General features: G+C 44.3%; 1 protein-coding gene across 1 annotated transcript in view; it reads left to right on the top strand.

Annotated features, from left to right (window-relative positions):
* The window catches only part of LOC146193974 (cell adhesion molecule Dscam1-like), a 640,182-nt gene that overhangs the window by 551,026 nt on the left and 72,527 nt on the right, over positions 1-16,629 (top strand). Inside the window, exons 18-21 of the mRNA XM_084600664.1 lie at positions 77-166; positions 662-847; positions 13,001-13,294; positions 15,538-15,717. Of these exons, the coding sequence (XP_084456790.1) occupies positions 77-166; positions 662-847; positions 13,001-13,294; positions 15,538-15,717 (750 nt within the window). The remainder of the gene's footprint in view (positions 1-76; positions 167-661; positions 848-13,000; positions 13,295-15,537; positions 15,718-16,629) is intronic.

The following is a 16,629-nucleotide window of genomic DNA, read 5'->3' as shown; positions in this document are numbered from 1 at the left end:
TCTCTAATGTTGTCTCTCTCTAATGCTCTCTCTAACAATGCTCTCTCTCTCTTTCTTATCTCTTCGATTTTTAAAGATCCACCCAGTCCACCTTTGATTCGTGTTCAGTCAACAACTGCGACGTCGGTGCATCTTCTGTGGGAGCCGCCGGACATCCCTGTCACTGGTAGGAATCATTATCGCATGGAACTTGGATAATGAAGCGAGGAGCAGTGAATATTCTTGTCCGCTATTCGATTTGCAAGCACTTCGCAGAACATACACAAAGCAGCGCTCTTTTGTATATGCACCATAAATAATAAGTCAACTAAAACGTTTTCATTTAAGAATATTTTATACCATTGTCGCTCATAATGTAAGTTACTATGATTTATTTCTGTTAAATTCATTAAGTAACTAATAATGCAGACGCATAATTGTGAACAAAGAAAGTTAGAATTTGTCTTAATCATCATTATTGTGAAGAGTTTTAACTAAACGCCTACCACCTAAATTTGCAGTGCAGGATCTTTTCGCGCAATAGCGTTTACCAACAACGATGTCTAAAAAAGATGTTCCAATGTTTTTTGCAAGCTAATTAAAATGAGGACCATTAGTAGGATATATATCTGCTGTCAGACGTAGTACAGCAAAAATACGTATTCACTTCGATTTGTGCCAGGCTACATACTCCACTACAAGGAAGAACAGAACGACTGGGTCAAGCAGCACGTGCCGGGAAACCAGCAGAGCATCGTGCTGGAGAATCTGCGCTGCGGGACGCGCTACCAGCTCTACATGGAGGCCTTCAACGACGCTGGCAAAGGAGACCCAACTCAAGTTCTTAGCGTGAAGACAGAGGGCACAGGTGGGATTTGTGCGCTCTCTCTTAAGGATTGAAACCAACTGAAACCACAGCGCCACTGCCAAGTTAGATACATTCAGTCTGTGACGTGCTACAATTTGGCCCAATATTGGCTAGATAAAGACGCTGAATCAAAACTTGTACATTCGCATGGTACTTTTTCTTATTTATTGATGAGAGCCCAAGGTGCAGTTTTATCATCATCATCATCATCGTCAGCCTGATTATACCCACTGCAGGGCGAAGGCCTCTCCCATATTTCTCCACTTAACCCGGTTCTGTGCTAGCTGCATTCACTTGACCCCTGCAAACTTCTTGATCTCATCCGCCCACCTAACTTTCTGCCGCCCCCTGCTACGCTTTCCTTCCCTTGGAATCCAGTTTGTTACCCTCAGCGACCATCGGTTATCCTCTCTTCGCACTACATGTCCTGCCCATGTCCATTTCTTCTTCTTAATTTCCACTAGAATGGCGGTAACTTGAGTTATTTCTCTGACCCACTCTGCACGCTTTCTATCTCTTAATGTTACCCCTACCATTTTTCGTTCCATAGCCCTCTGGGTTGTCCTCAACTTAAGTAGAACTCTCTTGGTTAGCCTCCACGTTTCAGCCCCATAGGTGAGTACAGGCAAGATGCAACTGTTGTATACTTTCCTCTTGAGCGATACCCGTAAGCTGCTAGTCATAATCTGCGAGTGCTTGCCAAATGCGCTCCATCCCAATCTTATTCTTCTTGTTATTTCCTTTTCATGGTCCGGATCTGCGGTTACTACCTGTCCTAAGTAGACATATTCGCCTACAACCTCTAGTATTTCGCTACCTAATGTAAACTGCTGTTCCTTCCCGAGGCTGTTGAACATTACCTTAGTCTTCTGCATATTGATTTTCAAGCCTACCTTTCTACTTTTTCTGTCTAGGTCATCAATCATTATTTGCAGTTCATCCCCCGAGTTGCTTAGCAAGGCAATGTCATCAGCAAATCGCAGATTACTGAGGTATTCTCCATCTACCCTTATCCCTAACTGCTCCCATTCCAAGTCTCTAAATACTTTCTCTAAACAAGCTGTGAATAGTACTGGGGAGATTGTGTCTCCTTGCCTAACACCTTTCTTTATGGGAATTTTGTTACTTTCTTTATGCAGAACTATGGTTACTGTGCAGCCACTATATCTATCTTCCAGCACTTTCACGTACGGCTCGTCTACCCCCTGATTTCGCAATGCCTGCATCACCGCCGAGGTTTCAACTGAGTCAAATGCTTTTTCGTAATCAATGAATGCTATGTATAAGGGCTGGTTATATTCCGAGCATTTTTCTATCACCTGATTGATGGTATTGATATGATCGATAGTAGAGTACCGTTTCCGAAACCCTGCTTGATCCTTTGCTTGATTGCAGTCTAAGGTTGTCCTGATTCTATTAGTGATTACCTTAGTAAATACCTTATACGTAACAGACAGTAAGCTGATTGGTCTGTAATTTTTAAGGTCCTTAGAGTCCCCTTTCTTGTGAATGAGGATAATGTTTGCGTTCTTCCATGGTTCCGGTATCGTCGATGACACCAGGCACTGCGTATACAGGGTGGCCAGTTTTTCTAGCACGATATCCCCCCCATCCTTCAGCAAATCTGTAGTTATCTGATCCTCTCCAGCTGATTTCCCCCTTTTCATAGTTTTTAGTGCTTTCTTGACCTCGTCCTTCGTCACTGGTGGAACGTCTGACTGTTTTTCCCTACCGCCAATCTCATTACGGTCCTGACTACTTTGGCTACTGTAGAGATCTGTATAGAACTCCTCGGCTACTTTGACTATCTTGTCCATATTAGTGATGACGTTGCCCGCCTTGTCCCTTATCGCATACATCTGGTTTTTGCCTATGCCCAATTTCTTCTTTACCGCTTTAAGGCTTCCCCCGTTTTTTACAGCATGCTCAATTTTGTCCATGTTATACTTCCTTATATCGGCCACCTTGCGCTTATTGATTAGCTTTGATATCTCGGCCAATTCGATCTGGTCTGTTGGATTGGAAGCTTTCATACTCTGGCGTTTCTTAATCAAATCTTTCGTCTCCTTAGACAGCTTACCGGTATCCTCTCTAACTATCCTACCGCCTACTTCTACCGCGCACTCAGTAATGATATCTCTGAAATTATTGTTCCTTGCCTCTAGGGTAATGTCGCCATCCTCAGTTAGAGCTGAATACCTATTCTGTGGCGAGATCCTGAACTCTTCTGCCCTCCCCCTCACCGCTAATTCGTTGATGGGTTTCTGTCTTACTAATCTATTGCGTTCCTTCTTCAGATTTAGGCGAATTCGGGACCTCACCATCCTGTGGTCACTGCATCGCACTTTCCCGATTACCTCTACATCCTGCACAATGGCGGGGGTTGAACACATTATGAAGTCGATTTCATTTTTAGTCTCTCCATTAGGACTTTTCCATGTCCATTTCCGGTTCTTCCGTTTGCTGAAGAAGGTATTCATGATTCGTAAGTTATTGCGCTCTGCAAACTCAACTAGTAACTCCCCCCTGCTATTCCTAGAACCAATGCCATAGTCACCTACGGCCTTGTCTCCTGCCTGTTTTTTCCCTACCTTGGCATTGAAGTCTCCCATTAGTACAGTATACTGCGTCTTTACTTTTCGCATTGCCGATTCTACATCTTCATAGAAGCTTTCAACTGCCTGGTCATCATAACTACATGTAGTTGCATAGGCCTGTACAACCTTCAGTTTATACTGCTTATTAAGCCTAATTGCGATGCCTGCAACCCTCTCATTAATACTATAGAATTCATCTATATTACCCGCTATATACTTATTGACAAGGAAACCTACTCCTAGTTGTCGCCTCTCTGGTAAACCTCGATAACACAGTACATGTCCATCCTTCAGTACAGTATATGCCTCATTCGGCCTCCTAACCTCACTAAGCCCTATGACATCCCATGTCATGCCCTCTAGTTCCTCTAACAGCAGTGCTAGGCTAGCTTCACTAGCTAGGGTTCTAGCATTAGACGTTGCCAGGGTCAGTTTCCGATGGCGGCCTGTCCAGCGGAGCCAGGCTTTCTTAGCACACCCTACTGCGTCACAGGTCTGACCGGCGCCGTGGTCAGTTGTTCCGCAGCCGCTGGTGACTGAGGGCCGGGGTTTTATGGAGCTTATCATAGGAGGTTGTGGCCAATTACTGCACCAGGGTGGCCAACTCCTGTTCTGGTGAAGGAGTGCGTTGCCGGAGGTGTTCACCGGCATCAGGTCGCACCCCAAACCTGTGTATGCAATGCCATCGACACGCGGATTTTTTTTTTTTTTTATCCGGTGGAGAATTGCGCGGCACCGGGATTTGAACCCCGGTCCTCTTGCATGCGAGGCGGATGTTCTGCCGCTACGCCACCACTGCACCTGCAGTTTTATCAGTTTAGCCTGATTTGAAATTTTCAGTCTGCAGAGTGGTTCCTGGTTTTCGTTGAAGTACGATGATAAGTTATACCCGTTGCAAAAATTCTAGACCCACTTGACATTCGCCAGATTTCGGTCGCATGCGTAATACTGCAAACCAATTATAGGGTACATGTCTCCGCATTTAAGTAGGCGACCACCAGACACATAAAGCCCCGCTTTATCAGAGCCGTAGGAACGTCACGAGAGCTGGGTGTCGGGTTAGTTGACATTGCATACCTAAAGAACAGCGCTGGGTACGAGACGAAAGACTAAGTAGGAACAAGAAACACAGACACAGGCGCTGACTAACAATTGAAATTTTAATTTCGGAGTAAACGCATTTAAAGGTGCATGAAGGGGCTGGAGCCATGGCGATGCTGCGCAATCTCCGAAACACAGCGTAGTGACGTCAATAAAAAAAAGAAAGAAAAAAAAAAGAAAAAAAACTTAAATTCCTTAAAACGGCACATTGGTCAAACAGGCAGGCGTATGAATATTAGGCTTCAAGAGCACAATAATAACGTTAACAATACTGCAATTTCTGGGAACCTCGCCAACCATTGTAAGAAATGTAAGAATGGCAACCCTGACGATATCTGTATCCCTGAATTCAATAGTTGCACCATTATAGGCAGAGGAGAGAAACCGCCCAAGCACTTTAAATTCACGGCGCAAACGAGCAATGTGCGAGCACGCTCCCTGTGTTTGTCAAAAAAAAATAATAAGTGCAATTTTTGAGAGGTACGGTAACTGTTTAGTCTTTCCCACGTTTATTAACCTTAAGCAGCTTTTTTACTCCAAGTTTCTACCATCACCTTTTAACGCTTTTACATGCCGTTTTGGCTAAGGGAATGTGTTTTTATCTGGTTTCATTTGTTTTTTTTTTTCGGCCTTTACACCGTATTTTATCGCTTTTAGTTGTCCAATGTTTTTATCTTTATTTTTTTTTTTTGACGTGACTACGCTGTGTTTCGGAGATCGCCTACATCGCCGTGGCTCCATCCCCTTCATGTACCCCCTTAATGTACCTTTAAATGCGTTTGCTCCGAAGTTGAAACAGAGAAACATACTTACGTAAAAAGCGGACACTCCCGTAGGGCCCTGCAGCCGAGCTATTGCACTGCCGCCAGCGCCCCGAGTGGCTGGTCAGACAGCTAATATCGTTTTCCGAGATTTTAGGCTCGTGCTATCGCTCTGTCTCGGTTTCGATAGCAATGCTTTTGAAACTGATTTACATTTGGTTTTAAACATTCAACTTCATCGTCTAAAGTAGAGCGCAAGGCCTTTAATATTTCATTTCTAAGCATGCCATAAATACCGATGTAATGAAATCGCCAATCGCAACCTTTTAACTCAAAATACCGCCAAGCTCGTCAAACTAAGCAAGGCTGAATTAGTTCATGCAGGTTGGAATAATGCAATCATAGCAGTTCTGATTATAACTTTTGGCCATATTGAGCCGCTGTTCTATTTTGCACAGAATCAGAGACAGTGGTTCCATACAAAAAGTTTATTTGTCTTGTTTACACAGTGAATTGCATAAAAAGAATACTGGATCATATTAAGAAATGCATCAATTACAAACAGCAGCAAGAAAGAAAGGACGGTGAAGCCTTGATATGGAAGCTGGAAGCCTTGAACAACCTGAAACTAAGTAAAAAGAGACGCGAGTGGATGCAATCATTCGATATATTTCTTGGGCATCTAGCACGACGAGGAAAATTTTAAAGCCTTGCTTGGTGGCTTGAGCATGCACAAACAAAACAAAAAATTCTGGCGGCATTGTTTAGATCATTCTGCGCGTAACAAGCAAAGTGACAAGGCCATATGTCTGCGGCTCTTCGCTGCAGATAATGAAGATTAGTATAGTTCGCGTCAGTATTACTTATAGCCTATTGTACAAGAATAATTTAGAAAAACAAGAAACGCGGTAGAGTAAAACAGGCGCTTGCGAACCGGCTAAGGTGCATGCATCTTTCATATACAGTGGGGTAAACAGCTTTCACAAAATGACTTCAAATGCGCTTTACACTGTTCGAAAACCGCCAAATAAAACGATTATGTTATGATACGGGTGAGCCGCAGATAACAGATCGTGTTTTAAACGAAAGGTGCTGCAAATAACTTTTCGAAAATTATGCTTTGGAAGTAATGCACACGCTCTTCCCTAGAAGACGGCGCAAGAACAAACGGATCGATGCCTGACGAATTTCCCTCATGGCTCATATTTTATGTTACATGAGCAAAATACGTTCACTCAGCATAACAATCTGCTAACAGGTTCTTAGCTCAAGAAACACTAAAATTAATTCTACTAGAAAAAGAGAACAACATACCTAAAAAACGAGACGACGCGTTAAAGAGCACGTTGAGGTGGGCGGCACCTGCAGAACGTGACAGGCGCAATACCAACGTCTATATAGAAACGGGATGCTTGGATGCAATCCGGTGGACGTATGATGAGCTGTCTATCTTTGAGATGAAGGGGAAGCACACATCGCTTCTCCATCTGGCGGGTGGTCAGACCCTTACTAGTTCGGCCGCCAAACGGCTCGAGTGTCCGCTCTTTACGTAAGTATGTTTCTCTATGGTTAAAATTTAGTTGTTAGTCAGCGCCAGTGTCTGTGTTTCTTCTTCGTTCTTTGTGTTTCGTCTCGTTCACAGCGCTCTTCTTTACGCAGGAATGTGCCTGTGCGGCCAAGGAGTAGCATGCCTGACTCAACATCCAAAGCATGATTCTTATCCTACCCTCGCACCTCCCCTTAAATGAGCAAGCCGAGTTGGCTGCTTCTCCCAACTTTCCGATACCATGTGGTCTCGTGAAGTCGTACGAACCGTCCAAGAATCACCACTGTCCGTCCATGTAAGCTGCCAGGTACCACCCGCCAGTGCCATGCAAGTGATTTTTCGCTTACAACGGCCGGAGCTGTGCCCTCTTAACGCAATCGTGTTTCAGAACTGCGTTGGGTAAAGCTAGCCCGTGAATGAGGGTACGAGCTCGACACCTTCAGCCACTGTTGTTATTCTTGTGTATCGTGTGAAATGGTGAAAATGTTATTAGGAAAAGGCCTAATTCGCTACAAGCAGCCTGACGCTCGAACCGCAAGGTAGAAGAATGTAAGCGTGGGAGAAGAAGGCGTTAAGCCGACACCGGAAACGAAAAGAACCATACGACTGCGGTTAAGTTCGCCTAACTGTGCCTTATTGGCGGATTTAGGAATTAGAACGGAAGGCAGCAAAGTTTACTAATTTCGCAGTTTTCGACTAACGACGTAAAAGAAAAACATTAGCAGTGGTTTAGCTTGTGGTCAAGCCTGCAGTTACGCGAGAGCTATATCTGCATGGCTACGCTTAGGTTCGGCTTGAAAGTAAAGACATGACTTTTGCGCATTAGATTTAAGCTTTATTTGTGCCATAGGGGGCACTTTTGACCACTAAAGTGCGATGAGGCGAAAGCCCCTATCGCACTGTGGTCCAAAGCCCTCTACTATGGCACCTCTTCCTCTCTGTTTTCACTCCAACCTTCGCGATGATGTGATAGCGTAAGCTACAAGCCAACATATAATGCCCCGCTTTAACCGCGCTGTATGAACGTGCCTGCGTGGCCTAGGAATAACGTGAATGCCAGAGTCCTGGCAGGCTGATTATGATATCAGCCTCCCATATGAAAGGAGAGGCCCGAGGTGGCAGCTCCTGCTAAATGTTATGCCAGGAAGCCCTACGTCCAGTTAGTGCTCGGCCATGTCAGCTGCCAGCTACCCCCTCCCGCAACTACTGCTACTACTGCTGCTACTACTACTACTACTACTACTACTGCTACTACTACTACTACTACTACTTTTACTACTACTACTACTATCATACTATACGACTACGACTACTACTGATACTATAACTACTACTACTGCTACATCTTCTTTTTATTCTTCTCCTTCTCCTCCTTCTTCTTCGGACAGGCACGGACAGACACGGCTAAATAGCGAGACACTGGCCACTAAAGCTCTCGCTACAAAACGTTTTAGCCTAACAGCAGGCAATTAACGAAAACTTATGTTAATAAAAATTTTGGATATTGTAAGGAGAAGGATACAAGGGCGTAGCGTTGGAGTGTGGTACCTCATTAGTGCGTGCAGCGAAACACCTCATTTGGAGCAAACAGAAAAATACCATCTATGCCTTTTCGAAATACCCACCAGAGGTATTCCGGGGCTAATTACCATGATCTGAACAGTGACAGCAAGCATGCTTAAATTATTCCTATTTGTTTTCAAATCATGCATGAGATCATAGTCTAAAGTTCTGTATGCATAAAAACTGACATTCTACCCGCTCTCTGGATCCTCTCTGTGGCGCCCCCTAATTGTGAGTAATCGAATTCCCGTATTTCACCCCATCTGCGGCAGGCAAAAACTAGACCATTTGGACCACCCAGTATTATGGTATTGTGTGACTTCATAGAAAGTACACTGTCAAAGAACTTGAATAAAAGCATTTGAAGCCATATTGATGCATGGGACAAAGGTCAGGGAAGCATAAAAGACGGGCTTGTGCTCCTTTCGAACTTCACTAATCAGTTAGTAGGCTTGCTTTATCAGGCCGAGAAACTCCAAAATGCGTTTAGGTTTAAAGTAACAAGTCCAGCTTTTTTTTTTTTTTTTTAGTTCTGTAACAGACTGTGTTTTAATGTAGGCGTTCAAAATAAGTATAAGCGCAGGGTTCTCAACCTGCTCCTATTTCTGTATATTGCTTATTTATATTTCTGTATATTGTATATAAGCCAGACATGACTTGCATATGTGAAAAGCGGCACCACAGTTTATTTTGTACGCAAGAAGCTTTACTTCTGGCGTCGTACCACATAGTTTCTTCCAGAATGTAAAGAGCTTAAAGGTCACCTTATTCCAAACATGGTCGATGTGTACAGACCAGTTCTGGTCACTAGTTAGGTAAATACCAAGATACTTGTATTCTTTTGTTTCCTCTAAATGAATTTTGTCAAATTCATTATTGAACATCACGGAATTCTTTTTTCGTGTCACCCGCATAAAAACTGTTTTGTCCTTATTTACATTCATTTTACATTTTTTTGCACCAACGGTAAACGTGATCCAAATGTTCGGTAAGTTTAACCTGGTCGTCGGAACATGTTATTTTAGCATGGATAATGGTGCCATCTGCATAATGCCGCGGTGTTACATCCGAGTGAAAGCCAACGTTCATATCACTAATATAGATAGAAAAAAGCAAAGGCCCGATGTAATTAGCAACCTTTAAGCACTGCGCCAGATGTGTTGATGTGAGCAAGTAAGTGTACGCAGAAACCTCATTTAAAATTTTCGTGATCGCTAGAAATTCGCATATTCTCAAAATAGAATTAATTCACTTCCATATGTCTAATGGTAAAAATCTGCCCTAGGGCTCGGGTAACATGCGCTGACTTTAATATAGAGTGCGCTGGAGGACATTCAACACCGTTTTTACTTTTTATAGGCTTATTCGTATTTAGTGTAGCTGGAATATAGATGTAAAAAATGTTTAAAGACTACAAGTTAGAGTGGTTTTGAACCGCTGGCGTATACATTAAAAAGTAGAGCGGTAGGTGATTGCAGCACATAGGCAGCGCTGCTCGGGGCTGCTAAATGTATTGTTATTCATTCTATCAAGCATAGTTTTCTTACTTGCCACAGCTGATCTCCTCCACTGTGCGGCGTACAGACCAGAAATTTCGTGTAGGTGTCCTAGCTTTCGAAAGGATAAGAGGTAGCGTTAAGCACGTGGTGCATCTCTCTATCCCCTCGAAAAGACTAGACGCAAGACACTACAGGATGCGTTCAGCACAGGCAGGTTACGTGCTAATAACATTGTTGTGCCGTAGAGGTGCACAGCATGTGTACCGGCACTCAGCGCAGAAGAATGGTAAAGAGGCCCCCTGCCTCGCTCTCTGCTCTGCAGGCTTGGCGCGATTTATGGCTCATTACGAGAAAACCAGCCGTCACCGACGCGGCGCCTGCGAAGCATTAGAGGATGTTTCTCACAACAGACGAGGCCTGCTGACCTCGCTGGCCCAGCAGCGGGGAGGAGTTGATAGCGAAACGAAAATCCCCTCTATACGCGGTGCGCGAAAAGCAGATAGATAGAGAGTGAGATGAGCGGACGAAGAAAATGGGAAAAAGGCGGCGGTTCCCTCGCAATACGACCCTAATCGCCATGCGTGTCGTCTTTCGAAGCCCGGCGGCATGCGCGCTGCACACACCCTGTGAGTGATGACCCCAGCGCGGAAAATAATTCGCGAGGTTAATTATTTGAGTGTGTTAACGAGCTTCGGCCAACTTAGAAAATACCAACGAACGGCCGCTTTCCCGATGCGCTAAGCAGCTTCGGATGCAACACAAAGGGGGATGGGAAAAGGAAAAAGAAAGAGAAAGCTTTGACGCTATGCGCGGGCGGCAATGAACGACACGCAACGTAGCACTGAAGCAGCCAGAGAGGGATGGTGAAAAGAGGAAGGGGCGGAAGGCTGCCGAACACTCGTCCATTAATAAGGACCACGGTGAAGAATTAACGAAGTAGGCAACTTTGTTTGTTCTGCCGATCAAGAAGTGCTCGAGTCTGCCGCGAAGCGAGGCCTGCCGGTTATGAGGTCCCAGCGGTGGTTCTCGGGGAACACGCTAACGAAGCATTGAAGCTTCGGCTGAGGAGGAGTAAGAAAAATAACTATATATAGGAAAATTGAAGAAAATAAAAAAATACAAAAAACCTGCGCATCAAAGGGGATCTGTCCGCTTGTACCACTCGTAAAGAGCCTCACTTTCGACGAAGAACAAGCGGAGTGCTAAGTAGCTTTAATAATCCTTCCAGCACACGCTTCGCAGGATCGTTAACCGTTCTTCCCCCCTTTTCTCTGCCCCTTCATCTCGAGAGAAGCGATAATATCGGTTTCGGAGAGGCGCTGTCTGAGAAAACTCTCCGTTCTAACCCCGGTAGCCACACTGCGCCTAGTCTATAGCCCCAATCAACCACTTGCATTAACCCCGAACGCAGATCTCGCGGTTATCGGAAGCTTGTTAAGAGAACATGCCGTGTAGTTTCTTGAAAACGCATGCATTATATGTCGGTACTAGCAAACATGACGAGGCTGGAAAGGCTGAAAAGAACAGGTCTATTAAAGAGAAACTCAGCTTACTATACTTCCTGGAAAATAAAAATAGATGGGCCTCAATCCACTTACTTCATTAAGTATTTGATACTGCCGTTTAGCAGAAGAGACCAGAAAATGGAAGACTATTGTGTTGCCCTTGGAATAGTGATGGTATTTAAAGAATGTTCTACTGTACTCGACAGTACCTTCCACGTCAGTAAAAAGATTTTTAGTTAAAACTTTCATATTCATTTGTTTCTTTCGCATAAGATAATCTTTCGGAACGTGCTTCAAACAATCGTATTGGAGAGCCCGCATAAAAATAAATGAACTTGCCTGTTCTCAAAGCAGGAGGATCTCATTATTTGAAATGCTTGTTTTGCCTTCAAAGAAAAAAGATATCCTCGAATAGCTAAGTGCATTGCGAGCCAATTTGCATATTGCCTTTAATCCTAGAAGGAGCTTGACGAGAAACAAACTGGTTTCAAAATTTTCGAGCCTTTCAACGCTTCCATTCTTCACACTAATAGCTCTTTTTATTTTGCATGCCGCTTCCATTAGCGGGCTCCACAGCTTTCGACAGCGGCCGCTAACAAAGCCACCGCCCGAGAGTATAACATTTTTGTGTGCTCGCTCCTTGTCATTCAGACCTGCCGACTGCTGTATTTTTTATTATAGCCGCATATTTTGACAGCTTTTATAATGCGTGCTTTAGGCATTGTAAAAATAATGCAATGGGTTTTTGGACGCCATATCAAGCTTCTCTTGCAGCAGCTGTCATGTGCAGTGAAGGCAGAAGGAGCGACCCTCGATGGAGAGCCTCCACGAAGCTTAGTGTGTGCTTGTATGCACGCGGTACATTCTGCATATTTTCTCAGGTTTTCGCTATTGCGGGCGTTACTTTAGCGAACTGGTAGGTGCGAAACAGAAAAGGGTTCATACTCGCGGCAATATCGTAGCCGGAGCGACCGAAGTAGTTCTGCGGTGGGCAATACTAGAAGACTGCGTATCGCTTTGTCGACTCTCGCTTCTCTTTTACGGTTCGGGGTAGGGTACGATGACCTTCAGTCGCTGGTAGGGCAGGCGAATATTCAACAAGGCGTTCCTGTTTAGGCTCAGGAGGTATGCAAGGATATCCTTGTTCCGCGTGGCGTAAGTAAACGTTAAATACTCTCAAGGGGTTGAAACAATTCTGGAGAGCACATTTGAATATAAATCATAGACGCCGTAGAACATTGGCACGTTAAACCCCATATATCGGCTTGTAGACCTCAGTGAGTAGATGAGCTCGGCCAGTCTAGTGGGATAATTTGTCCAGATAGCTTCTACAAGTCAAGGATAATTGAAGGATAGAGGCCTTCGTCCGGTGGTAGGCATGGCTAGCCTGAAGACGATAATGCCCTGTTCGCGCATAAGTACATTCGATAAAGCTTGCACAGGGAAGGTTGAAACGACTGATATGAAGCCGTTTTTCGTCGCTCATTTAACCGCTCTCCGTATAGAAGCGAATAATCCAGCGGGAAGAGGAGATTGGTAATATCTATTTTGCACGCCCTTTTTTTCCCCGACATCACACAGCGCCGGTGGCCCCAGACAAGTCCTCTTTCCTGGCCATAAACTCGACGTTCGTGCTGCTCCACCTGGGGGCGTGGTACAGCGGCGGCTGCCACATCAGCTTCTTCGTGGCCCAGTACAAGCCCAAGGGCGAGTCCGAGTGGACGCTCATCTCGAACCACGTACAGCCGCAGACCGAAACCCTGATGGTGCCCCAGTTGTCCCCCGGCACATGGTATAACCTGCTCATGACGGCGCACAACGATGCTGGCTCCACGGACGCCGAGTTCGTCTTTGCCACATACACAGAGACTGGAGGTAGGAAAGGCTCGAAGCTCTTTAATTCGTCGCAACTTTATAATTAGCTCTTATTTTGTAATGGCCCTGAATATGTGGCTACTACTTTGAAATAGTGTCTCGGTTTCCTGTAGTTGATCTATATTTCCAATTGAAATAATTTCAGCACAACAAAAAGAATGGTAGACCGCGTAATGCAGACCTGGCGTCATCCACAATGGCCCCAGTAGTGTGTAGAGTGCTCTCCGTATTTATAATTCGCGCTATATCTATTTTAACTGGTACGTGTCTTGAAAATGCCAGAACACAGAAATCGACTGAAAGCTGGCATTACACTATATGCGGCACCTTGAAAGTTTTCATTTACTGCTTGGATCACGCCTTGGGCCGCCCTGAACAGTTTTCATCGTGATCTGCCAAGTGCCCCGACACTTCGCTTACTTTTGAGCTCAGAGAGAAGAAAAGTGTCAGATTTGATTACAGTAGCGCTCGCAGTAGTTTTGCGATGGGCAGGGATAGAACACTGCGTATGGCTCTGTAGACTGTCGCTTTTCTTTTGCAGTCTCTTGAGGGTATGGGCTATGATACCTTGATTCGAGACGCATAAAAAATGCGAGAAGTGCAATCGAAAAAAATAGAAGAAAGCGTGCAGCTCGTCGATACTCACAGTTTTCCATGAACGGATAGAGTTCATTACTGCAACACCCTGCACTTCATGCATCTACCTACAAACTGACATGTGTCCTCAAGGTTGTATATAAGACAAAAATATATCACGGAGATCACTGCATTTGTTACAAATAAAATCGGCAATGAGAAGAGTTGAAGTGAAAAAAAAAAAAAAAGAACACTCCTTTCGGTTTCCACACTGAGCCGCTGTTTAGTGAAAGAAAACAAAAATCAAAGCACAGATCATCGAAGTAATCACTCCAGGCATCTCGCGTACATAGGCGGAAGATTACCGACGTCACGATTTACGGTGTTTTCTGCGGTTTAGATAATCGATGACTCCATATACTAGCGAGACTGATAGCATTTTTTTCCCTTGGCGAAGACTCAGGCATCATCCCAGGCGATCTTGTGCTGCGAGTTCTTTTTTTTTTTTTACTCCAGCTTTTTGATCGGCGATCCTTATCTGTAACAGATGAATTTACCCGACTAGACGAGTCTTAGACAAACTTCACATTTGAGATACCTTTATTCAGAAAACATATTGTGAATAGCGCCACTCACACCTGCTGTGAAAAATCAACCACTGAAGAGCTTACAAAAATTGGAAGGCGCGGTAATTCACTGCCTCAAGATGGACAGCTCAGCCACGGCGTGTGAAGAAATTGAGGTAAAAGGAGTAGCCTACCTTTTCCTCCTAAAGGTGGAACTATGCTAAAAACTCAACACATTTTTGTGCAGTAAAAACAATCCTGCGATAAGTTTGCAACATCCTGGAAAAAGCTGGTAAATTACCTAGAAATACAATATGCTGTAAAACAAAGCATTATTGCCCTTGAAATGAAGTCAGGCTTTCCTAGAACATGTCCATTGGCACTACGTTCAAAGAGAAGCCTTGCTACTCTATTTTACAAGCTTACCTTCTCCTTTCCTCTCTTTTTCCTCGTTCACATTGCTTACCCAGCTTTTAAAGTTAAAGGTGACGAACAGCCTTGCTGGTAAGCAATTCATCCTTGACATCGAACATTAGCAAACAATCCTTATAAGGAGAAAGCACACAAAGAAACTAAACAACTTGCAAAAAACAGCGGCTGCTTGGGCGAGTGAGCTAAAGTGCTTTTGTTTTCGCTCTTTCCAAAAGGGTGTTTCATTTGAGCAGCGCAAGTTTCTATAACAGTTGTGCACTTAAATAAAAGGAAACGAAACGCTACTGTTATTTTTACTGTCCTTCCGTTACGTAAGCACCTTCGGCTGCTTTCAGGGCAACAAATTACGATAATTAATACACGCCTGTCATTGCCATTGATGCTTTTAAAAGCGAGCGTATATTATTATAGCTTAGAACCATAAACATAAACCGGGGTGACAATAGATCACAGTGTTTCAGTGGTACCACCTCTTAACGAAATAACTTCATCTACTGAATTTTCTATATTTGTTGGAAAGCAAGTGCTTTCATTCATTCATTCATTCATTCATTCATTCATTCATTCATTCATTCATTCATTCATTCATTCATTCATTCATTCATTCATTCATTCATATCAGTGAGAAGTGCGTTGCAATGATGTGATTGTTTTCGCTCTTCTAACCAGGCACGGTTCCTCCTCTGGTGTCAGTGAACAGCGAGGAACGCCGTTTCTACCGCCACCTGGGCATCGTGGTTCCCGTAGCCTGCTCGGCTGTCATCGTGCTCATGGTCTCCCTCGTCGTTTGCCTCCTCTATAGCCGCACCTGCTGCCGCGGCCGCTCTAGGGTCATCTACGAAACGGCCGGTAGGTGCCCGCGCAGTTATCCACACAGCGAGTTCTATGCGCGAGCACTATTCCTGGCCGATTCGTTCCCCACGCATCCTTGCCAAATGTACGTTTGAATCCGTGCTTGACTAAACTGCTTGCAAGCATAATACTCCTCTAACTGCAGACGTAGACGTGTGTAAGGAAGGGAAGGGAATAACAGTTTGCGTGGTTGGAGCTACGGGCACATGTTTCACTGTTGTGTGTTTGATGCTTCGTCTCTAGGTATGCTTCTGGGGATGAAGCGAATCTTGGACATTTGTAAGTGCGAACTCTAATGCTCACACTTACCTGCATTATACAGGACAATTCTTCACATTTTCGCTGTCGCAACAGTCTCCTGGGATCCTCCATATATTTAGCGTCTCTTATATAACAGTCATCACCAGGAAGCATCTGAAATAGCAAAAATAAAGTGCAGGAGTATTCGGATGTTGTATTTAAGTAACACGCACGACTTTACAAAAACGTTAAAGACTATAGTTCCTTGTCGTTGGCAAAGCCATAATACTTATTTTGGAACATGGCTGATAACTGCATCGTCAGTTTACTGCTGTCCATGAAAAAAATGCAGGCTTATTTGAACATTCGTCGGAGGTAAAAAAAAAAAAAAACCCGACGGCTCCTCTAGCTGCATACTGCTTTGAAGTCCATGTGCGAAGTTGTATGGCTTGTAGTGCCGGTCGATTAGACTCTTTAGGGTAGCTACATGGAAGACATTCCTTCGAAGAAAAAAAATAGGCTAAGCGAACACCTTATTCCAGTTGCTATTGAAAGCTGGAGGGGAACAGAAGGCGCAACTCTGCAGCGTATTGATCCGAAACGGAATCCACGATGACAAAGTATCCCCTTTCTTGAAAGACGCAGGGCGGAAAGACAAAAAACAGCAAA

The sequence above is a fragment of the Amblyomma maculatum genome, chromosome 4 (genome assembly GCF_055883805.1).
Source record: "Amblyomma maculatum isolate TAMU_Amacu chromosome 4, ASM5588380v1, whole genome shotgun sequence".
Lineage (NCBI taxonomy): Eukaryota > Metazoa > Arthropoda > Arachnida > Ixodida > Ixodidae > Amblyomma > Amblyomma maculatum.
This window is presented reverse-complemented; position numbering and strand designations above follow the sequence as displayed.